Source organism: Arabidopsis lyrata (assembly GCF_000004255.2).
Source record: "Arabidopsis lyrata subsp. lyrata unplaced genomic scaffold ARALYscaffold_1, whole genome shotgun sequence".
Classification (NCBI taxonomy): domain Eukaryota; kingdom Viridiplantae; phylum Streptophyta; class Magnoliopsida; order Brassicales; family Brassicaceae; genus Arabidopsis; species Arabidopsis lyrata.
Genome location: NW_003302555.1, coordinates 26666975 through 26685365, shown reverse-complemented (window position 1 = coordinate 26685365; position 18391 = coordinate 26666975). Strand labels below are relative to the sequence as shown.

The 18391-nt window shown below is 36.1% G+C and overlaps 5 protein-coding genes across 8 annotated transcripts; 3 read left to right on the top strand and 2 right to left on the bottom strand.

The window, feature by feature from the left end:
• Positions 1 to 2980: 2980 nt before the first annotated feature.
• LOC9327664 (electron transfer flavoprotein subunit alpha, mitochondrial) lies at positions 2981 to 5170 on the top strand. The gene is made up of 8 exons (XM_002894238.2): positions 2981 to 3134; positions 3512 to 3694; positions 3772 to 3983; positions 4052 to 4215; positions 4297 to 4455; positions 4563 to 4615; positions 4693 to 4833; positions 4919 to 5170. Exons 1-8 carry the CDS (start codon positions 3027 to 3029, stop codon positions 4994 to 4996), a joined length of 1098 nt encoding a protein of 365 aa, XP_002894284.1. The 5' UTR covers positions 2981 to 3026; the 3' UTR covers positions 4997 to 5170.
• On the bottom strand, positions 5136 to 6370 carry LOC9330345. Its single transcript, XM_021014573.1, has 3 exons — positions 5685 to 6370; positions 5519 to 5590; positions 5136 to 5401 (listed from the first exon to the last, which is right to left on the bottom strand). The coding sequence occupies exons 1-3, from the start codon at positions 6069 to 6071 to the stop codon at positions 5273 to 5275; spliced, it is 588 nt and encodes a 195-aa protein (XP_020870232.1). The 5' UTR covers positions 6072 to 6370; the 3' UTR covers positions 5136 to 5272.
• Positions 6371 to 9493: 3123 nt separating this feature from the next.
• LOC9330344 lies at positions 9494 to 12858 on the top strand. Of its 4 annotated transcripts, XM_021011784.1 has the most exons (11): positions 9495 to 9733; positions 9845 to 9975; positions 10097 to 10209; positions 10295 to 10373; positions 10450 to 10478; positions 10560 to 10653; positions 10811 to 10900; positions 10989 to 11184; positions 11407 to 11595; positions 11852 to 12040; positions 12252 to 12858. In XM_021011784.1, the coding sequence occupies exons 2-11, from the start codon at positions 9916 to 9918 to the stop codon at positions 12626 to 12628; spliced, it is 1416 nt and encodes a 471-aa protein (XP_020867443.1). In that variant the 5' UTR covers positions 9495 to 9733; positions 9845 to 9915; the 3' UTR covers positions 12629 to 12858. The 4 variants fall into 4 exon arrangements, with proteins under 4 accessions (XP_020867441.1, XP_020867442.1, XP_020867440.1 ...); XM_021011782.1 differs by having other exon boundaries at positions 9494 to 9975; positions 11410 to 11595; XM_021011783.1 differs by having other exon boundaries at positions 9494 to 9975; positions 12285 to 12858.
• Positions 12567 to 13518, bottom strand: LOC110224769 (protein LHCP TRANSLOCATION DEFECT). Its single transcript, XM_021011787.1, has 2 exons — positions 13170 to 13518; positions 12567 to 12959 (listed from the first exon to the last, which is right to left on the bottom strand). The coding sequence occupies exons 1-2, from the start codon at positions 13452 to 13454 to the stop codon at positions 12702 to 12704; spliced, it is 543 nt and encodes a 180-aa protein (XP_020867446.1). The 5' UTR covers positions 13455 to 13518; the 3' UTR covers positions 12567 to 12701.
• A 69-nt stretch (positions 13519 to 13587) lies between these two features.
• On the top strand, positions 13588 to 17872 carry LOC9327663 (TORTIFOLIA1-like protein 1). The gene is made up of 6 exons (XM_002894236.2): positions 13588 to 14874; positions 15115 to 15306; positions 15924 to 16583; positions 16666 to 16771; positions 16869 to 17464; positions 17553 to 17872. The coding sequence occupies exons 1-6, from the start codon at positions 14161 to 14163 to the stop codon at positions 17748 to 17750; spliced, it is 2466 nt and encodes an 821-aa protein (XP_002894282.1). The 5' UTR covers positions 13588 to 14160; the 3' UTR covers positions 17751 to 17872.
• The last annotated feature ends 519 nt before the right edge of the window (positions 17873 to 18391 follow it).

Below are 18391 nucleotides of genomic sequence, written 5' to 3'. Positions count from 1 at the left end.
GTAATCGAATAAACTTTAAAAAATTTACCTTTCTCTATTCTTCTAGAAATCTTTTTCTCCACCTCAATAGTCAACGGATCTTTTTGCTTTGCACTTAATACTCTTCGCTCATAAAACCAACGTGTCAACATCTCCCTAATGCTGTCTAACAAAGGAATTATCGGATACTCTCTAGGTGATCTCAAAGCAGAATTGATTGATTCTGCAGGGTTGTTGGTGTTAATGTCGTATCTAAATCCCGGAAAGTGGCAGCGAGCCCATTTTTCAACATTAGCATCGTCTAAGTATGCACCAATCGCTGGACTGATGTTGCAAATATCCTCGAACAACTTCTCAAACTGAGTAACTCTATAGGATTTAGACGCTTTTGCAACCATACCAGCCACACCCCTTCCACTGTGATATGTAATAACATTACCGATCAAGTGGTGGATGCAAATACCATGGGAAGCTAACGGATAGATTTTTTCAAGCGATTTACTGATCGACAAATGCCTATCTGACACAAAAGCTAAACCTTGATCATCCGCTATGAGTGTCTTAAGTTGCAAGAAAAACCACTCCCATGATGCATCATTCTCAGAACGAGCAACGCCAAATGCGATTGGATACAAATTAGAGTTACCATCTACGGCTGTAGCAACCAGAAGAACTCCTTTGTATTTACTCTTCAAAAATGTACCGTCAACAACAATCACTTTCCGAATTGACTTGTAAAACCCTCTAATTGACTGACCAAAAGATATGAATAGATATTGGAATCTACCATCACAATCAACTTCATAATTTGTATACGTACCGGGATTAGCTGCTTGTAGCATGTACAAGTATTTTGGTATCTTACCATAACTTTTCTCAGGAATTCCTCTGACTTCATTAACTGCATACTCACGAGACTCCCACGCCTGCGAATAATTAAGCTCGTGTCCATACTGTGACCGAATAAGATTGATGATATCATTCGGTTTAGGTCCTTCCAACACACCTTCATAATTATGCATAATGATATGTCCAATCGTTTTTGTTGAAGGTGTTCGACAGAATTTACTTTTCTTGGAAGGAGCACATGTATGGTTACCCACGTACTTGTTGATTTTTAAATACGAAGACCGCTCTAAACGCTCAGCTCGAAGTCGCCACTTGCAGCCAACATCTATGCATCGTATACACCACAGTTTTGTATCAGACTTTGTAATCCTGTAGTCACAGTTATACTTCATCGCATACAATTCCATGGTTGACTGTAACAATTCTTTGCTTCTGAAATACTGACCCTGGCTCACACAAGAATACTGTGACGACGATCCGATTCCATGACCAACAATAGCATTTTTTGGAGTTTTGAAACTATCGGCATTCTTTCTAGTTTCTTTCACACCCCATGATGACAAAATCTTTCACACCCCATGATGACAAAATATTGTCGACATTAACATCATCATCTCCATCGTCGACATTAACATCATCATCTCCATTACTTGCAGCGTCGGGTTCCTTATTCAGATCGAATTTTTCTTTACTCCCTGTATCTTTATCTCCACCATTGAACGTCACACATAACTTGATCGTATTTTTCCTTTTACAGTACGAAAGGAAATTACTAACCTGTCTGTTATTCATCATTACAACAGGAGGACAATCCAAGCTAAGATCCGTGGGTAAGTAACTTAACTCCACATCAACTGTACTCTGTTCTATTCCATAGTCTTCTGCAACAATCGCTTGTAACTCTTCAAAAGTTGTAGTCGTTTCCAAACTCAATAATCTCCCACGATTTTTTTCATCAATAATAAATCTCCACTCTTTCTTGTTATACAATCTCCACACACCACTCCTTACGTAGATGTGCATCGAGAAATCGTTGATCAAAAACGGGAAAATTTGAAGGAAAACGTGTTCTTAGCTTTTTAGAAACGAAAGTGGTGGACTAAGACGTGTAGGATTAAGACGTATAGCTTTTTAGGGTTTAAAAAACGTTTTAGGTTTTAATCTTAGTCTAAAAACCGTAGACAACAACTTCTACATCTTGTAGATCGTAATCTAAACAATAAATAATCATTTAAATCGTAATCTAAAAAAATATTTTGTTTCCTTTTCTGAATATTTACTTTCTATATTTAGAGCATTCTAAAAATTACAGAAATCGAAATCTACAATACCGTAGAATTTACATTCTAAACGTAGATTACAATTTCTAACGATGGCAGAAGATGTAGAAATTATTAGAACGTCTATTCTAAAACATTTAGAATATAGAGAAAAACGTAGAATGCATGTTCTAAATATTTTAGATTATTGATTTTCGGATTTCTAAAATTCTCAGAACAGAAATCTAATCTGAAATATGTAGAACATGTACAAAAATGCAGAATACACATTCTGAGTTTCGCAGAACGCTAGAAAACGTATTCTACCAAAATTAGATGAAACTTTATCTATCAAAAAATCAACTTTTTTTAAACCAATTCTAAAAAATTATACTTCAAATCACCTCTACTCTTGTATATCTACCTGTTTTTATGGTTATTTTTTTAAAAAAACAATTAAATTAGGGTGTAGGGGTAAAATCGTCCAAACTGACAATCTCACAAAAAAGGTGTATATGGACAAATTTTTAAGTAGATATCCTTTATTTCCAATTTTCCCAATTTTCATCATACTCCTATAAAGTTTAGATTTTTTTTTTTTTGTCTTTCAGGAATCATCGTACTAAAAAAATTAAAATATGGAATTTGTGAAATCTAATCTACAAATGGAAATGAAGTAATCAGCTTTAAATCTTTGACCATCCTTAAGGTCAAACAATTATTAAATCCTTTAAAACGATACTCTTTAGCTTTTACATAAAACGACACCGTTGCTACACAACAACAAAAAAAAAAAGAAGTACACAAAACGATGTCGTTTCTGCAAAAGAAGATAATAAACGGCGCCGTTTGCTATGTTATAAAACGACGCCGTTTGAGATGGTTCGTTTATTTCTTCTTTTTTCTAGAATTCCGAAATCTGAATCAGAAGAGAAAACGATGACGAGAACTGTTCTACTGAGAGCTCTGACGAAGAACAAGTTCGTCGCCTCTAATGCTCCTCGATCTATCTCCATCTCCATCTCCATCACCAATCTCTCTCGATGCGTATGATCTTTAATCTCCTACCCATTTTCCCCCAGTTCGATCTTTTGTTTTCGCTGGAATCGATCATTCATGACCGTAATTTTTGTCTTGTTTTCTTCGTAGCCAAACTTGATTTTCAGCTGTAATTTTCGATTTTTTTTCATATTGAAAATGAATTGGAAGTGGTAAAAGATCAGTCTTTGTGGTGGGTGATTTCGATTTTATCAGTCCTTGCATTAAAAAGAGAAACTTTTTTTTTATTTTACTCTAAGTGGGAAATTTTTGTTTGGAAGTAGTCAGTTTGTGAAGCTTCTATATGTATATTGAGATTATTGTTTTGTTTTCATTATGCTGAGAATTTCACAAGTGTACATTTTTGTTGTTGTTGTTGCATATAGATTAGCACTTTAATTATAGCAGAACATGAGAGTGGTTCAATCAAACCTCAGACAGTGAGTGCAGTAGTTGCAGCTAATTCTTTAGGTGAGAATTCTTCAATTTCTTTATTATTGGCTGGTTCTGGTTCTTCTCTTCAAGAAGCTGCTTCTCAAGCTGCCTCTTGTCACCCTTCTGTTTCAGAGGTAAACTACAACATTCTCGCTTCTGTTCATGTGCTTTCTTTTGGGTTTGTGGTCTTAATGTTGGTACTTTTTTTTAGGTACTTGTTGCTGATTCTGATAAATTTGAGTACCCTTTAGCTGAGCCTTGGGCTAAATTGGTTGACTTTGTTCGGCAACAAGGAGATTACTCTCACATTCTTGCTTCCTCGAGTTCGTTTGGCAAGAATATATTACCCCGTGTCGCTGCTCTTTTAGATGTTTCTCCTATTACCGATGTTGTCAAAATCTTAGGATCCGATCAGTTTATCAGGTACATTTCAACTCTCTCTTGTTCTTGTTGAACTGTGAACTAAAACCAAGCTTTTTTATATGTGTCAGGCCTATTTATGCGGGAAACGCTTTGTGTACAGTTCGTTATACTGGCGCTGGTCCTTGTATGTTGACTATTAGATCTACATCTTTTCCTGTCACCCCAATTACAGCAGACTCCGAGTCAAAGAAAGCTACTATCTCTCAGATTGATCTCTCAAACTTCAAAGAAGGTCTGTTTAGTGTTCTCTTGTGTATTTGTGTTTTCATCGTTGGTTATTTTTTGTAACTGATTTCGCTATTCTTCACTGCAGACTCTGTCAGAAAATCTAGATATGTGGGAAGTTCAACTCAGGATACAGAACGGCCTGATCTTGGAAGTGCACGCGTTGTGATCACTGGTGGAAGGGCGTTGAAGAGTGTTGAAAATTTTAAAATGATCGAAAAGCTTGCAGAAAAACTTGGTGGAGCAGGTTAGTTATACATGCTTGGCCTGATCACCAGTGAGTGTGTGGGAAATTTTTATCCCTCAAGTGAATGTGCTTCGAAATGTATGTGTATAACTGTTTCATTTGTACAGTTGGCGCTACTCGTGCTGCTGTTGATGCTGGATATGTTCCTAATGATCTTCAGGTAATATTTGTGGATCCTTTTTTTAATTATTCCTTCCACTTAACTTCTTTGAAGAGTTTGTTTGTTTGTATCGTCAGGTGGGACAAACGGGTAAAATAGTAGCACCAGAGCTCTACATGGCATTTGGTGTTTCAGGAGCCATTCAACATTTAGCTGGAATTAAGGATTCTAAGGTGATTGTTGCGGTTAATAAAGACGCCGATGCACCAATTTTCCAGGTAACAAACACACTTGAGACCGTTTTTTCCGCCTATTCAAGTTAGGACCAAACGATGCTAAAACCGATTGGCTACGAAATTGTAGGTAGCTGATTATGGACTTGTTGGAGATCTTTTCGAAGTGATACCCGAGTTGCTGGAGAAGCTTCCAGAAAAGAAATGAGAAGCCGAGAGACCGAAACTCGTCCCTGTTTATCATCTCTTAAGCTCTGTATTTTCAGGTGCAGACCATAGTAAGTAGTGTATATAGCAAAACTGTAATAAAAAAAACGGTCTGGAGTCTGACCAAACAAAAGCAAAGTGTTTAACTTTCAATAAGAATTCAATTTTCTATACATTTTACATGTCAATCAATAATAGTAACAATTTTACATCAAAGAATCAGAAGAATAAAAAATAATAATAACAGTTAAAACTTAAAAATAAAATAAAAGAATCATCAAGCAATAAGGTTAGATAACATGGATAAAGGAACTACACAAAGTCCTCTCTTTTTCAATTCTGCAGAGAATTCTTCATTCATAATTTCTTTTATCTTTGATCCTGTTTCTGTTATGCATCCAATTTCCTATAAATTCCCACCAAAAAAGAACTTATTGTTAGTCGAAAATCAAATTTAGTTTTGATGAAAAAATCTATTAACATGAAAGAAATGTTTTTATTTTGATAAAGGGTTTCTTATTACCTCGGATGTAACATTGTACATGGATTTTCCATATCTTGTATTATCATTAGCACCATCTAAGACACTAAAACCCTTTAAAAAAAAAAACACAACAAAAATGTTAGAAAATTCAACAAAAACAACAAAATCAATTCTACAAATTAAGATACACTCATATGTATCTAACCTTGGTTTTATTAGAAGGAGAAGAAGCTGTATCTTCCTCATCTTCTTCTTCTTCCTCTCCTTTTTGTAGGTCTTCTTCTTCTTCTTTGTGCTGATGAATGATTCGTCTCTTTTTAGGGTTTGTATTAATGTTATTAGCCTTTCGACGAACAACATTATTAATCTTTGTGGTGTGGACAGGAGATGCAGCGTCTGAGATCATCGATGAATCATTATCGTAATAATGAGTCATTTCTCCTTCAGTTTCTACCATTTCATCATCATGATCAATATCTTCAAAGTAGACTATCCAACTACTCTCTTCTTGATCTTCTTCTTCGTGTATCGTTTTGATTTGGTGATTGGAGAATACTTTCTGTCTCACGCAGTTGTTTACGGAGTTCTCCATTGAAGTGTTTGGGGGAATGCAAAAAAAAAGAAAAAAAAAAAAAGAAGAAGAAGATGTGTATGTTAAGTTGAGACTTTTGTTGGCAAATGATTTTGTTATAGAATAGGCTCACATTTATATAGTAGGGAAAAAAGATTTAGATCATGGAAGTTGGAGGTGTGGCACATTTTGGTCCGTTTGTCCTTTTTGTTTTTTTTTTAAGTCTTTTATATCTTATTAAAATTGTATTTAATTATTTATACAACTTGTTATGGATCTTAGACATATGTACTTTTTCAATTCCGAAACCAAACGTGTCACAAGATTCACAACAAGAGATGATGTGTTTGTGTTTTGTGAAAATATTATGTTCAAGTTTTATAAAGTTTTAAAACTTTTTTAAGTCTAATAATTTCTGCAAATTAAAAATTTAAAGAATAAAAACAAAGAAAATTTATAATTGTAGTATTTTTCATTTGAATAAACAAACAAAATAATCTTAGGACTAAAATTATACAAGGTAATTTGGTTTCTTGAGGTGCAAGAACAAGAAAAGAAGGGAAAGTGGTCGACCTTCTTGTGACTTAGTGGATAATGTGATTGTGCACGTTTCACATTTCTCGTTGGTTTCTAAGTGAGTTTGCCAAATCTAATCCTCCTCAGGTTATATTATATTATCATCATAATTAAACTCAAAAAAGAAAAGGTTTACTTCAATAATGTTTGATTTCATTTATAAAGGAGATGCATATTTTAAGCCATGACCTAATTAATCCAAAAGAATCACTCATTGACATCGAGATTATCTGAGAATTTAAAATAGATGACTTACTAATGGTTAAAGTCCATCATCAACACCTGAGATAACAATTTATATTTCTTTTGGATCATCACACTTTTTATAACCAAAGATTTTTTCTTTTTTCTTTTTGAAAAGTAAAATCCACATTTGTTAAAAATGAATCACTAAAACTTCGGGCAACAAAGTGGTAATCATTGTGGAACTATTATTATTTAGTTTTGTCGGATAATCTTATACCACATATTAACCATCATACTCTACATTACTATAGCATCTCTCATACATTACTTATATATCTTTTATTGATATAAACAATTCATTTGATATCTATCGACACGATAAGTAGAAATGAATATTTGCTAGTGACAACCACATATTAACATCATTATCATCAATCTTCTTTTCACCATTACGAAATCTAATCTAGGTCAATTTTTCGACACCTTAACATGCTCACGCATCGTCTAACGTCACATATTTTTGCGTCACAGAATGGGTAATTATATCCATAAGAAAAAATTCGAAATTCACTCATTTCACTTTAATATATTGTGGAGGGTGATATTAACATTAACAAACCAAAAATACAAGAGGTATTACATCAAACTTTGCTAATTTAACCCAAATATACAAATAGGTGTTAAATCAAACTATTGTATTTAACAAAAAAATATTGTTTTAAGAATTTTTTCTGCCGGACTCAAAAAGGTTCAAGAATCGTGGACCAACTATATATACAAAGAAGAGATTAATTATATACTAACCATGTATATACGTCGCTTTTTATTATTTATCCTTAACCTCACTATTACCTTCATCACATTTCGTTTATTTAATTATTAATTAAGAGTTTTAAAATAAATGAAGACTATTTTCGCCTGCTTGCCACGTTATAATCCAAATTCTCGTTGAATCTTTATTACCACTTCCCCACGAATTACATGTCTTGATCATTGACCAAATTTATTTATTTCAAGAAGCAAGAACCAAGTACTCTCTTGAAATCATTTTTTTTTGCCGTCTCTTAAAATCATTTGATTTTTATTATTTTTTACACACATGTCATCTATCTAGTCTCTAGTTCGTAGATGATGCTACCAATTTAATTTATTGGAGAAGAAAAATATTTCTCCTTTTAACAAAGAAACAAATCTAAAACAAAATAGCAAGCTAATTTTTTTTTTCTTAAGATAATATATAGTATTTGTTACGTTGTAGGTAAAAATGGGGTTTCAATTGAAAAAAGTTTGTTCGTATATCTTTTCTTTTTTTAATATATAGTTTGTTCGTATATCAACTTCTTTATGATATTACTCTAAAATTAGAATGAACATAGTAAAAATTACATGATTAAAACTATGTGGAAACAGGAAACAAAACAACATTTATTATAAGATTCTCGAATTTGGTCTGTCAAACAGATTATTTAAAATAACAATTCTCTATTTGTCGACTGATGTATTTTAAGTTCTCTCTTGTAACAGTGTGCTTGCGCAATATCTTTCATCACATTAGTGTGCTTACGCAATATCTTCCCGCACCATTTTTTATTTTTTAAAATAAGTCTTTTAAAGAATTTAAATATTTCAGAAACAAGATTAAAATACAAAATTATTCTAGATATATACTCAATTAATGTACATGTATCATGTATGTGTACAAGATTCAACTCAACCGGCTAAGTTAGTTTATGAATCTGTGATAATTAAAAAAATAAAATAAAAGACCACTACTATATATCTAACTAACTTTTGTTAGTACCAACATTATAATTGTTACCAAAAAGAATTTGAACTTTCACTTTGTGTGTCCTCAAAAGCGTAATTGCTTAATTGGTCCTAGCTTCTTCTCAACCCGATTGGTTTACCATTTGGAGTTAAAAATTAAATTACTTTTCCTCCTTCCAATGGGAATAATGTAGATGTTACAAATACTATTCTAGCTTGCAGTTGAATCCATTGTATGGTTTCGAGTTTATCAGGTTATAGAGAGGTCACAAACTCACAATAAACAAAGAACATAAAAACATTTTTAGGACTTTAAACAAAGTATGTATGTTTTGGCGAGCTAGTTTTCCAACCGCGGAACAGTATCACCAATTCTTCTTTCCTTTGCAATCCACTGTAATGATCAGAGTCGGACAAAGAAAGCCTTAGCAGAAATGGGGGTCACATTTCAAAAATTGATAATGGTCTAGTTGCTTTTATTATCATCTTCTTTGGAATTTTATCACTTTTTATATCTTAAACTCTTAAACTATAACTTAAAAGACTTAGTAAATTAACAAACAATGTATCAAACAAGTAAAATTATCTGATTTAAAAGTGCATTTGATCTAGTTTTCTTTTTATTTTTTGCTCAATTGAACTCGAACTGTCTTTGCAATTCCAACAATTCTTCATCCATCCTTTTCGTCCCGGAAATTTTTAGATCAAAGTGATATCGGAGAATCGATGCAAAGGATTTTTCCGTCAGTTACTCAGCAAGATTTGATGATTTTGTTCAATTGTTCAAACACACGGATGTAGTAATTTCCTTAATTGATTAAACCAATGTTTTTGAAAACCGGACCGGTCGGTATTAGTTAAAAACATTTTTAATTGAAACTTAAACGGAAGAAGCCCTAATAACGTCGTTCTTCTTTCTCTATCTTCTTCTTCTGGTTAGTTCGTCGAGAACTGCAAATCGCCGGTTTCTGTCTTTAGGTCATCTTCCAGCTTCAAAGTTCTTAAATTGAGATACCGGCTTTGTGTCTATTCGATTCGATTTAGAGTTGGTTAATGGTAGGACCGAACCGTACCCGATCCGACCCGCCCTCAAAGACCGAGAAAATTGCGTCTTCCTTGAACAACAAAAGTTGAAGCTTTATTGCAAGTTGCAGGTCTCTAAAACCCTAACCTTAATCTCTGTCTTGTTCGAATTTAGAGCAGTATCAAGAATCAGAGTTCCATTGAAAAATTGTTTGAATAAAACTCCATGGATGATACACAAGTCAAAGCTCTGGAGGAGAAGCTGAAGAGTCAGCTTGGCCAGCTTGAACTCGAGCAAGCGGTGTTCGAGAGAATGGTCTACAAGAATAAGAACCAGCATCGGAGATGCTCTTATTTTCAATACCTTCTCAAGGTATCTATCTATCTACATTCTTCTTCTTCTGGTAGATTGTGTTAAAAATAGACAACTTTGAGACAAACTTGTATTTGATTGAATTCAATTTTTAGCAAATCGTTTTTTTTTTATTGGTCAGGTGAGAAGGGACTTGAGACTTTTACGAACAGCAAACATGGAGAGTATGTTGAGACCTTGCTTTCATGTTATTTCTGGGAGAATAAGTAAACAGAAGATTCATGTTTTGGAGAGGTATGCTTCTCTTTCTTTTGTTGATTTTACTGATTTATGAGAATGTTGTAGGAGCTAAGTTGGTTTGTTTTTGGGGTTTATGCAGCTTGAAGTTGAAAAAATCTGATACTGGGAAACCAAATATCTTGGAACGACTTCTTGGAGCTCTTCATTTACTCTCACAGGTATGCGTAATCGAGCTTTGATCATACATATGAACAAGATCCTTGGTGTTCTGACTGATCATTATGTTTGTTGCAGATGACTGAACCCATCTTGAAGGCAGCTAGGTATTTGATTGATTCGTGAATTGAATTGTTTGTTTAATGTCTTAGAGCTAATCTTGTTCGGTGGGTAATTTTGTTCTACAGTGGGATATCCACTCTACTAGCTCGTTCATTTTTCATAGGATTTTCTGTGACATTTTTGGCCCTGCTTGCACGCCTCCGAGTGTTGATTCAACAAGTAAGTTAACTTTGTTTGTGATGAAACTAAAATAAAAGAACATTGTGGGAAGTTTCTCCAATCCATGATTTAATATATTACACACTGTGATTGATCTTTATTGTAATCGTAGTCTGCATAATGTGGTTAATTTTCTAATCGTTTTTGTTTCGCGCAGATATTACTTGATGCTGTTTCAATTTTCAATTCGGTAACATCTACATCACTGAAGAAACAGTCTGTCAAGATAGCACAGGACGGGGTTGAGGTTGGTCAAAGATTCTTTGGTGTAGATTTCTTACATAGTTCAATGATCATGTCAGCAAACTCTGTTTTCTCTATTGGAATTAATACAGGTATTCCGCGAGTTCTATCCAAAGGAAGAAGAGTGTATCACCTTATTGGATTGTGTATGGAAGACCGATAAATATGTCTTACTGGAGACATTGCAGAACTATGAGAATAGTAAACCTATGGAGGAAAATGTCTCTGAAGATGCTACTACTAGGGATTCTTTGGTACAGTATCAAACATCTGTTTCTTCTCTCGGGGGTAAGAACCTTCACTGAATTACTCTTTGGTTGTTATTTTTGGTCCCCTAGTTCGAATGCTGGTTATGTCCCTACTACCTAGATCTTGAGAGAACCACTCATTTGGCTCATACTTGTCTAAAGTCCTGCCTTTAGAGAATAAAAGGGTTCAAAGGTTACACAGCTTGGATTTTAGATGGCTTTGTTGGTTAAAATTATACTTCATTGAATTGTCCCATTCCAGAAGATCTCTCTCCTTTGCTTGAAGCAGACAGCAGTGGTGTTACTGTGAGAAAAAGTTCGACTCCCATTGCTGAAGCAGCTTCGTCCAAGACTAACATTGGGTTGCAACCAGAGGATTCAGAAAAACTAGAAGATGTGACAACTAGGGACTGTTCAGTTCAGTATGAAACGTTTGTTTCTCCTCTAGGAGGTAAGACTCCACATAATTACTGTTTGGTTGTTTATTTTCGGTTTCCCTACACTGTATGCTCTAAATTGGTTATGTCCTTTGCACCAATCCGATCCACTAAGTAGGCTTATACTTGTTTAGAACTTCAAGGGCTCAAAGTTAGAGTTTATGTTAAAATGGGTTTTATTGGTAAGGGCATAGCGTTGAGATACATAAATTTTCTGCTTTCTACTTCATTGAAAGATTTGTGGTTTCGATTGAATTGTCCCACCTGCAGAAGATCTCTCTCCTTTGCGTGAAGCCGACAACTGTGGTGTTACTGTGAGAGAGAGTTCTACTCCCATTGCCGAAGCAGCTCCTTCCAAGACTAACAATGCATTGCAACCAGAAGATTCAGAAAACCCAGAAGATGCTACAACTAGGGATTGTTCAATTCAGTACCAAACGTTTGTTTTTCCTCTCGGAGGTAAGAATCTCCACAGAATGACTGTATGGTTGTTTCAACTAAGTAGGCTTATACTTGTTTAGAACTTCATGATTTTAGTGTTTCAAGGGCTCAAAGGTTACAGAGTTTGGGTTTTAGATGGGTTATAAGGTCTAAGCGATGAGATACATAAATTCTCTGTTTCGTACTTTACTGAAAGATTCATGCTTCTGATAGAATTGTCCAATTGCAGAAGATATCACACCTTCTCCTCTGCCTGATGCAGACGAAAACAGATATGTTACTGCTACAGAGTCTTTGACTCCCATTGCTGAAGCAGCCTCTTCCAAGACTAACAATGGATCCCAAACAGAAGATTCAAAAAAAGTAGAAGATGAATCTACAAATCCCGTGAGCCCGACAAAAATTAACAGAGACACAGTAAAACCAAGATGCAGAGCAACCAAGGTAGCGTTTCTACCCGTGAAAAGACCTTCATCTGCAATAATGCCTAACACCATAGAAGAACGCCCAAGGAAGAAGCAAGAAACTGGCGAGAAAGACAAAAAGGAAGAAGATGGATTTTATAATCTACTCATCCGCGGAACACAGAAAGACAGTTTGTTCTAGCAAACAAAACATTTCAAAACTCAAGAACATAACTTGTGTGGTTCCTGTGTATTAATACCAAGACACAAGTTCTTCAAGCCTTTTGAGCGTTGTAGCCAAGGATCAAATCACGGATCTCTTCACTGTTGGCTCTGTCAATAGCGGTTCTTCCATCAGCATCCTTGACTGAGTAATCAGCACCAGCTTTGAGCAGCTCCTCGATCTTAGGTCTGTCACCTTCTGTAGCGGCTAACATCAACAAGATATCGACTGGGTGAATGTTTAGGCTAAGAAGAGCTTCCATCTTTGAATAGGTACCTTCTACCGCAAGCATACCCATGTAGTTGAAATACTGCAAAAAACATCATGAACACATACATTTATATTTATGTATACATATCAGTTATATTCAATTTAGCTCTCTTTAACGTATCTTCAGCCAAAGATTGCAATTCAAGAACCAAAGTGAAGAACTTGACGATTTGATTCATCAGAATCCACCCTAAGGCTCTTATTGTTCAAAATATAAATCAATTTGATTCAAGTCCAGAAGAAGAAAAACCTGTTCAACGTCATCTCTGTCGAAGTCATCGCGAGACTGACTGCCATAGATTCCGGCATTTTCAGCATCGACACCGTTCTTGCCGAACTTGAACCAGCAAGTGGTTCTTGAACCATTGGAGGGTCCGAGTCTGGCGGGTCGGATCCGTAGCTTTAAGTTTCGGGTTCCGAGAAATCGAGAGGAGAGCAGCCTTGGGGATGAAGAAGAAGAAGAAGAAGTGGTGGAGAAGAGTGAGGTGGCCAAAGAAGGTGCGCAGGAGAATGAGATTGAAGAAGAAGAAGCCATGGCTGGTCTCTCTAAATGCTTCCAACTAAAGCAAACAGATTCAGTGGTTTTATTATCCACTCATTTTCTCCCTTTTATCTTAAAAAGAATCTTTTTATTCTATTGATTAATTTCCACCGTTAGATTTTTTTTTTTTTTTGGTGACAAAGACCAAGAAATCTATTTTTCTTAATCGGGTCTAAAACTCGAAATGGTGACTCTTCTTTTTTGAACTTGAATATCTGAACATACGTTTTAGTTTGAAATACTAAAGTTAAAAATGTTGTTTGAATTGTATATAGTTCCATGAATCATTCCAACATATAATTTATTTAAGATTGTCAAAAAAACAAAACCAAAACCAACCTCCATTCAAAGTCTAAGCTTTTGGAGTTGGATTAAATTTTGTTCCAAAGAAAAATAACTGATTTAAAATAAAAATAAAACCAACGAAGCATGATGACATGGCAAAGACGTGGTCTCCACTTTCTCAAGACTCCCCAACAGAAAAATTTAGCAACGTCGCCGGAAAATCCAGACGTCTTCTTCCTCTTCCTTATGACCTATTTCTTCTTCACATCATCTTCCAAACTCAACATTAGATTTCATCGAATCTCCTCCCAAAATCAGCCATTTGTTATGATTCAAAAAGCTCTCTAACACTCACCACCATCACCATCGTTTCCTCTATGTAATCCTCCTTCATTACCATCTCTACCAATTTCAAATGCGATCACAAACCGCTTCAAAATCTCCAATGAAACCTTCTTCAAATGCATCTTCGTTCTCCGTCAGATCCTCCGTCGCAGTTTCGTCTCACTTAGCAATGGTGGAATTGAAGCAGAGGATCTTAACTTCTCTCTCTAGACTTGGTGATCGCGATACTTATCAAATCGCAGTCGATGATCTCGAGAAAATCGTCCTCTCCGTCTCCGATTCACCCGAAATTCTTCCGGTGCTTCTCCATTGTCTTTTCGATTCCTTCTCCGATCCCAAACCTCCGGTCAAGAGAGAATCAATTCGTCTCCTCTCCTTTCTTTGCCTCTCTTACCCCGATCTCTCCTTTTCACAATTAGCCAAAATCATCTCACACATCGTTAAGCGTCTCAAGGACGCCGATAACGGTGTACGCGACGCTTGTCGCGACGCAATTGGTTCTCTCTCTGCGCAGTTTCTGAAAGAGAAGGAAGTAGAAAATGGAAATTCTGTTGGGTCTTCGTTGGTGGGGCTTTTTGCTAAACCTTTGTTTGAAGCAATGGCGGAGCAGAACAAAAGCTTACAATCTGGTGCTGCGATTTGTATGGGGAAGATGATTGATTCAGCAACGGAGCCTCCCGTTGCAGCTTTTCAAAAACTGTGCCCTAGAATCTCCAAGCTTTTGAATAGCCCCAATTACATTACTAAGGGTTCACTCTTACCTGTAGTTGGAAGCTTGTCTCAGGTTTGTGCAATGTGGTTTTTCAAAAGTACATTGCTTGAATTTTCAGCTGCATTTTGTTTGTGGCTTAGTCTCTAGTTTTGGCTACTTGTGTTTCTATGCTAAGAAGATTGGAGTGGCTTCTTTGTGTGAAAACTGATTTATGTGTCTAAAATTCATTGTTCAATCTCTGATCTGCTTGGTGGTTAAATCTACTGGGTCTTTTCTATGGATTACATATTTTGAGCTATGAAATTGTTGCAGGTTGGAGCTATTGCACCACAGAGCTTAGAATCATTGCTACACAGCATTCACGAGTGCCTTGGATGTACGAATTGGGTTACTCGTAAAGCAGCTGCTGATGTTTTAATCTCCTTGGCTGTCCATTCTAGCAGTTTGGTTGCAGACAAAACAGATTCTACTCTTACAGCTCTTGAGGCATGTCGTTTTGATAAGGTACTCCAATTCCATTTCCTTTCAGTAAAATTATGTTCCTAGTCCTACAGTCGCGTGAATCTCTTTTAAGACGCAACTGTAAATTTTGCGATTTAACATTAGCTTATCAGTTAGCAATAGCTAGCTATGGTTTTTTCTTAAAAAATTTCGGGTAGAGGAATCATTGGCTAATATCTATCTAAGGTTAGAAATAAGATTGATGCCAGGAAAAGAAACGCAGATTACTCTAATGGTCTAGAAAAAATTGCTCTTTCCATTCTCTTTCATTGTCATAAGAACCTATGTATACGCTGATCATGATAGCTGTGTTATAATTTCTGATCAACTAAACAGAGCCAAAGGTATACAAGCTAAATTGAAAATAAAAGCGTGGATAGCAATAGCGGATATTTGTTATGCATTGTGGTTTTCGATGGGCTGAAAGAATTTGCTTAGGCATGTTTTGCTTTGCTAGCATGTAAAAACGATAATTTAGTTTGACTGAGTTACTATGATCTATATATCCATATCACCATTGCTTAAGAAGGGAAACTGCTAGACTGGAATCACATTGTTATTTTTTCCGACATTGTTTTTGCATCATTCTGAAAAGTGGCTATATTTTCTTTGGGTTGCAGATAAAACCTGTTAGAGAAAGCTTGTCTGAAGCACTAAACGTCTGGAAGAACATTGCTGGAAAAGGTGAATCTGGAACATTAGATGACCAGAAGGATGTGTCATCTGAGCAATGTATGTTGGAAAGGAATGGAGAAATTGATTCATTTTCATGTGAGGAAGCAGGACCGTTGATGCAAGGCTCTTGTGATGGTTTGAGCAGTAATTCAGATTCCATTTCGAAAGCAGTTCTCATTTTGAGGAAGAAAGCACCTCGGTTGACTGGCAAAGATCTTAACCCAGAGTTTTTCCAGAAATTGGAAAAAAGAGGTTCTGGTGATATGCCAGTTGAAGTTATTCTTCCCTGTAGGCAAAAGAATTCGTCGAACTCAAACACAGAGGATGAATCAGATGCCAATACTTCAGTATCAAGGAGTAGGTCAAATGGTTTGTGCAGAACAGCTGCTGTCCATACCAAACAAAGACATTTTGGAGATTTTGCAAGAGAAAAATGGGTTGATGAAAGAACGAACGGTGGCGAATCACGGTTGAGAGCATTTGATGGAGATCAGACTGAAGTAACCCAGGCAGACGCATCTGAAAACAGAGGGAATTGGCCACCATTGCAGAGACAGTTATTGCACTTGGAGAGACAACAAACCCACATAATGAATATGTTACAGGTACTGATCCAATTTTAAATTAGTATAGGGATTCACTTTGAAGCAGTTTCACTGTTAAAAGGTAACATCCTTATCATTGCAGGATTTCATGGGTGGGTCACATGACGGCATGATAAGTCTGGAGAACCGTGTTAGAGGTCTAGAGAGGATTGTAGAAGAGATGTCTAGAGAAATGTCCATACAATCAGGTACGTATAACTGCATGATCTGCGCTGTTAAAAAGCTGCAACTTGTTGCATCCATTTGAAGAAATATATTTATTATTTCCAATGTAATTTGCTTCAGGTGCGAGAGGAAAGGCGGCTGCAGCATGGAGGTCTGATGTAGATGGATGGGATAGTCCTAACTATGGAGCTTCTTCGAGAAACACTCAGACCAGTACAAGAAAGATACGTGGCACTGGTCCAACTGAGCAATCAGGTAACAGCAGAAGAGCTTGGGACAAAAGCTCTGTAGCAATAAGACTAGGTGAAGGACCTTCTGCTAGAAGCGTATGGCAAGCATCAAAAGATGAAGCTACTCTTGAAGCAATACGTGTGGCTGGAGAAGACTGTGGAACGTCAAGAAATAGGCGAGTATCTATTCCCGAAGCAGAAGCAATGATGTACGAAGATGATGATGACCGTGGAGGACAACAGCGAGACCCTATCTGGACTTGTTGGAGCAATGCGATGCACGCACTCCGAGTTGGTGATACCGATTCTGCATTTTCTGAGGTATTATCAACCGGAGACGATCATTTGCTTGTCAAGTTAATGGACAAAACCGGTCCTGTTCTTGATCAACTATCGAGTGATATTGGAAACGAGGCTATCCATTCTATTGCACAGTTTCTCCTGGATCATACTCTGTTTGATATCTGTCTATCTTGGATTCAACAGGTAACAAGATTCTTCTTTTCTTTCCAAGATTTCATGTTTCAGTTTAACTCAATCGTAATGCTTATTTCTTTGTTTATATATTATCCAGCTACTGGAAGTAACTGTAGAAAATGGAGCAGACTTTATGGGAATACCATTGGAGTTGAAGAAGGAGCTTCTGTTGAATCTACATGAAGCTTCCTCGACAACAGATCCTCCTGAGGACTGGGAAGGTCTAGCTCCCGACCATCTTTTGGTCCGGTTAGCATCTAACTGGACCATCGAGCTCCAACATTTTGAAACATAGAATGTTTGGAAGACATTACATTGTACAGATATGATTCTTTCACTTGTGAATCAGTACAAAAAAAAAAAAACCCCTTTGGAAATGATTCTTGTGAGTCAATGGAATGATAAAATTATGAGAAATAAACTGTCGCATACGAAAAGAAAAAACCATAAGGGAAAAAACAATCAACTGTTACAAAGAAAGAGACTCTCAGTGTGACTGACGCAAGTATGGAACGGATACAGACTTTCGTTTCCAAGTCCATTACTGAGCCTAAAATCAGCATCGGCGATTCCTTCAAAATCGACTTTTCTGTAGCCCTTTTTCTCCGGATCATAATATAAAATATAAAACGAGTTGAGAACATATGGTACATAAATAAACTCACCATCATCAGTGATACCATTAATTCCGCAAAGTGATTTTAAAGGCTGATCAAAAGATGGTGCAGTAAAGTGTTTGCACAACCATTTAGCATCCTCCAAAACCCACAATGTGATATCTTTGTTGTTCATGGTATTCTTAACACAAGCTAACTTACCCGCATAAGGTATTAGCTTACCCCAATAATGATTAACCCATGGCATTTCTATCATATCAAACTTTTCAGACCTGACATCAAAACTCATTATAATGTCAACATTGGATTGATCAAGCTT

Bases quoted from the DNA above. Each gene is read 5' to 3' on its own strand.
- LOC9330344 (XM_021011781.1), top strand. From the start codon at position 9,829: ATGGATGATACACAAGTCAAAGCTCTGGAGGAGAAGCTGAAGAGTCAG. The intron at 10,654-10,810 runs GTAAGTTAACTT...TGTTTCGCGCAG, and splicing joins TCCGAGTGTTGATTCAACAA to ATATTACTTGATGCTGTTTC. The intron at 12,041-12,251 runs GTAAGAATCTCC...GTCCAATTGCAG, and splicing joins GTTTGTTTTTCCTCTCGGAG to AAGATATCACACCTTCTCCT.
- LOC9330345 (XM_021014573.1), bottom strand. From the start codon at position 6,071: ATGGAGAACTCCGTAAACAACTGCGTGAGACAGAAAGTATTCTCCAAT. The intron at 5,591-5,684 runs GTTAGATACATA...TTTTTTTTAAAG, and splicing joins CTCCTTCTAATAAAACCAAG to GGTTTTAGTGTCTTAGATGG. The intron at 5,402-5,518 runs GTAATAAGAAAC...GGGAATTTATAG, and splicing joins TGTACAATGTTACATCCGAG to GAAATTGGATGCATAACAGA.
- LOC9327663 (XM_002894236.2), top strand. From the start codon at position 14,161: ATGCGATCACAAACCGCTTCAAAATCTCCAATGAAACCTTCTTCAAAT. The intron at 14,875-15,114 runs GTTTGTGCAATG...AAATTGTTGCAG, and splicing joins TAGTTGGAAGCTTGTCTCAG to GTTGGAGCTATTGCACCACA. The intron at 17,465-17,552 runs GTAACAAGATTC...TATATTATCCAG, and splicing joins GTCTATCTTGGATTCAACAG to CTACTGGAAGTAACTGTAGA.
- LOC9327664 (XM_002894238.2), top strand. From the start codon at position 3,027: ATGACGAGAACTGTTCTACTGAGAGCTCTGACGAAGAACAAGTTCGTC. The intron at 3,695-3,771 runs GTAAACTACAAC...ACTTTTTTTTAG, and splicing joins GTCACCCTTCTGTTTCAGAG to GTACTTGTTGCTGATTCTGA. The intron at 4,216-4,296 runs GTCTGTTTAGTG...TCTTCACTGCAG, and splicing joins TCTCTCAAACTTCAAAGAAG to ACTCTGTCAGAAAATCTAGA.
- LOC110224769 (XM_021011787.1), bottom strand. From the start codon at position 13,454: ATGGCTTCTTCTTCTTCAATCTCATTCTCCTGCGCACCTTCTTTGGCC. The intron at 12,960-13,169 runs GTTTTTCTTCTT...TGTTTTTTGCAG, and splicing joins ACAGAGATGACGTTGAACAG to TATTTCAACTACATGGGTAT.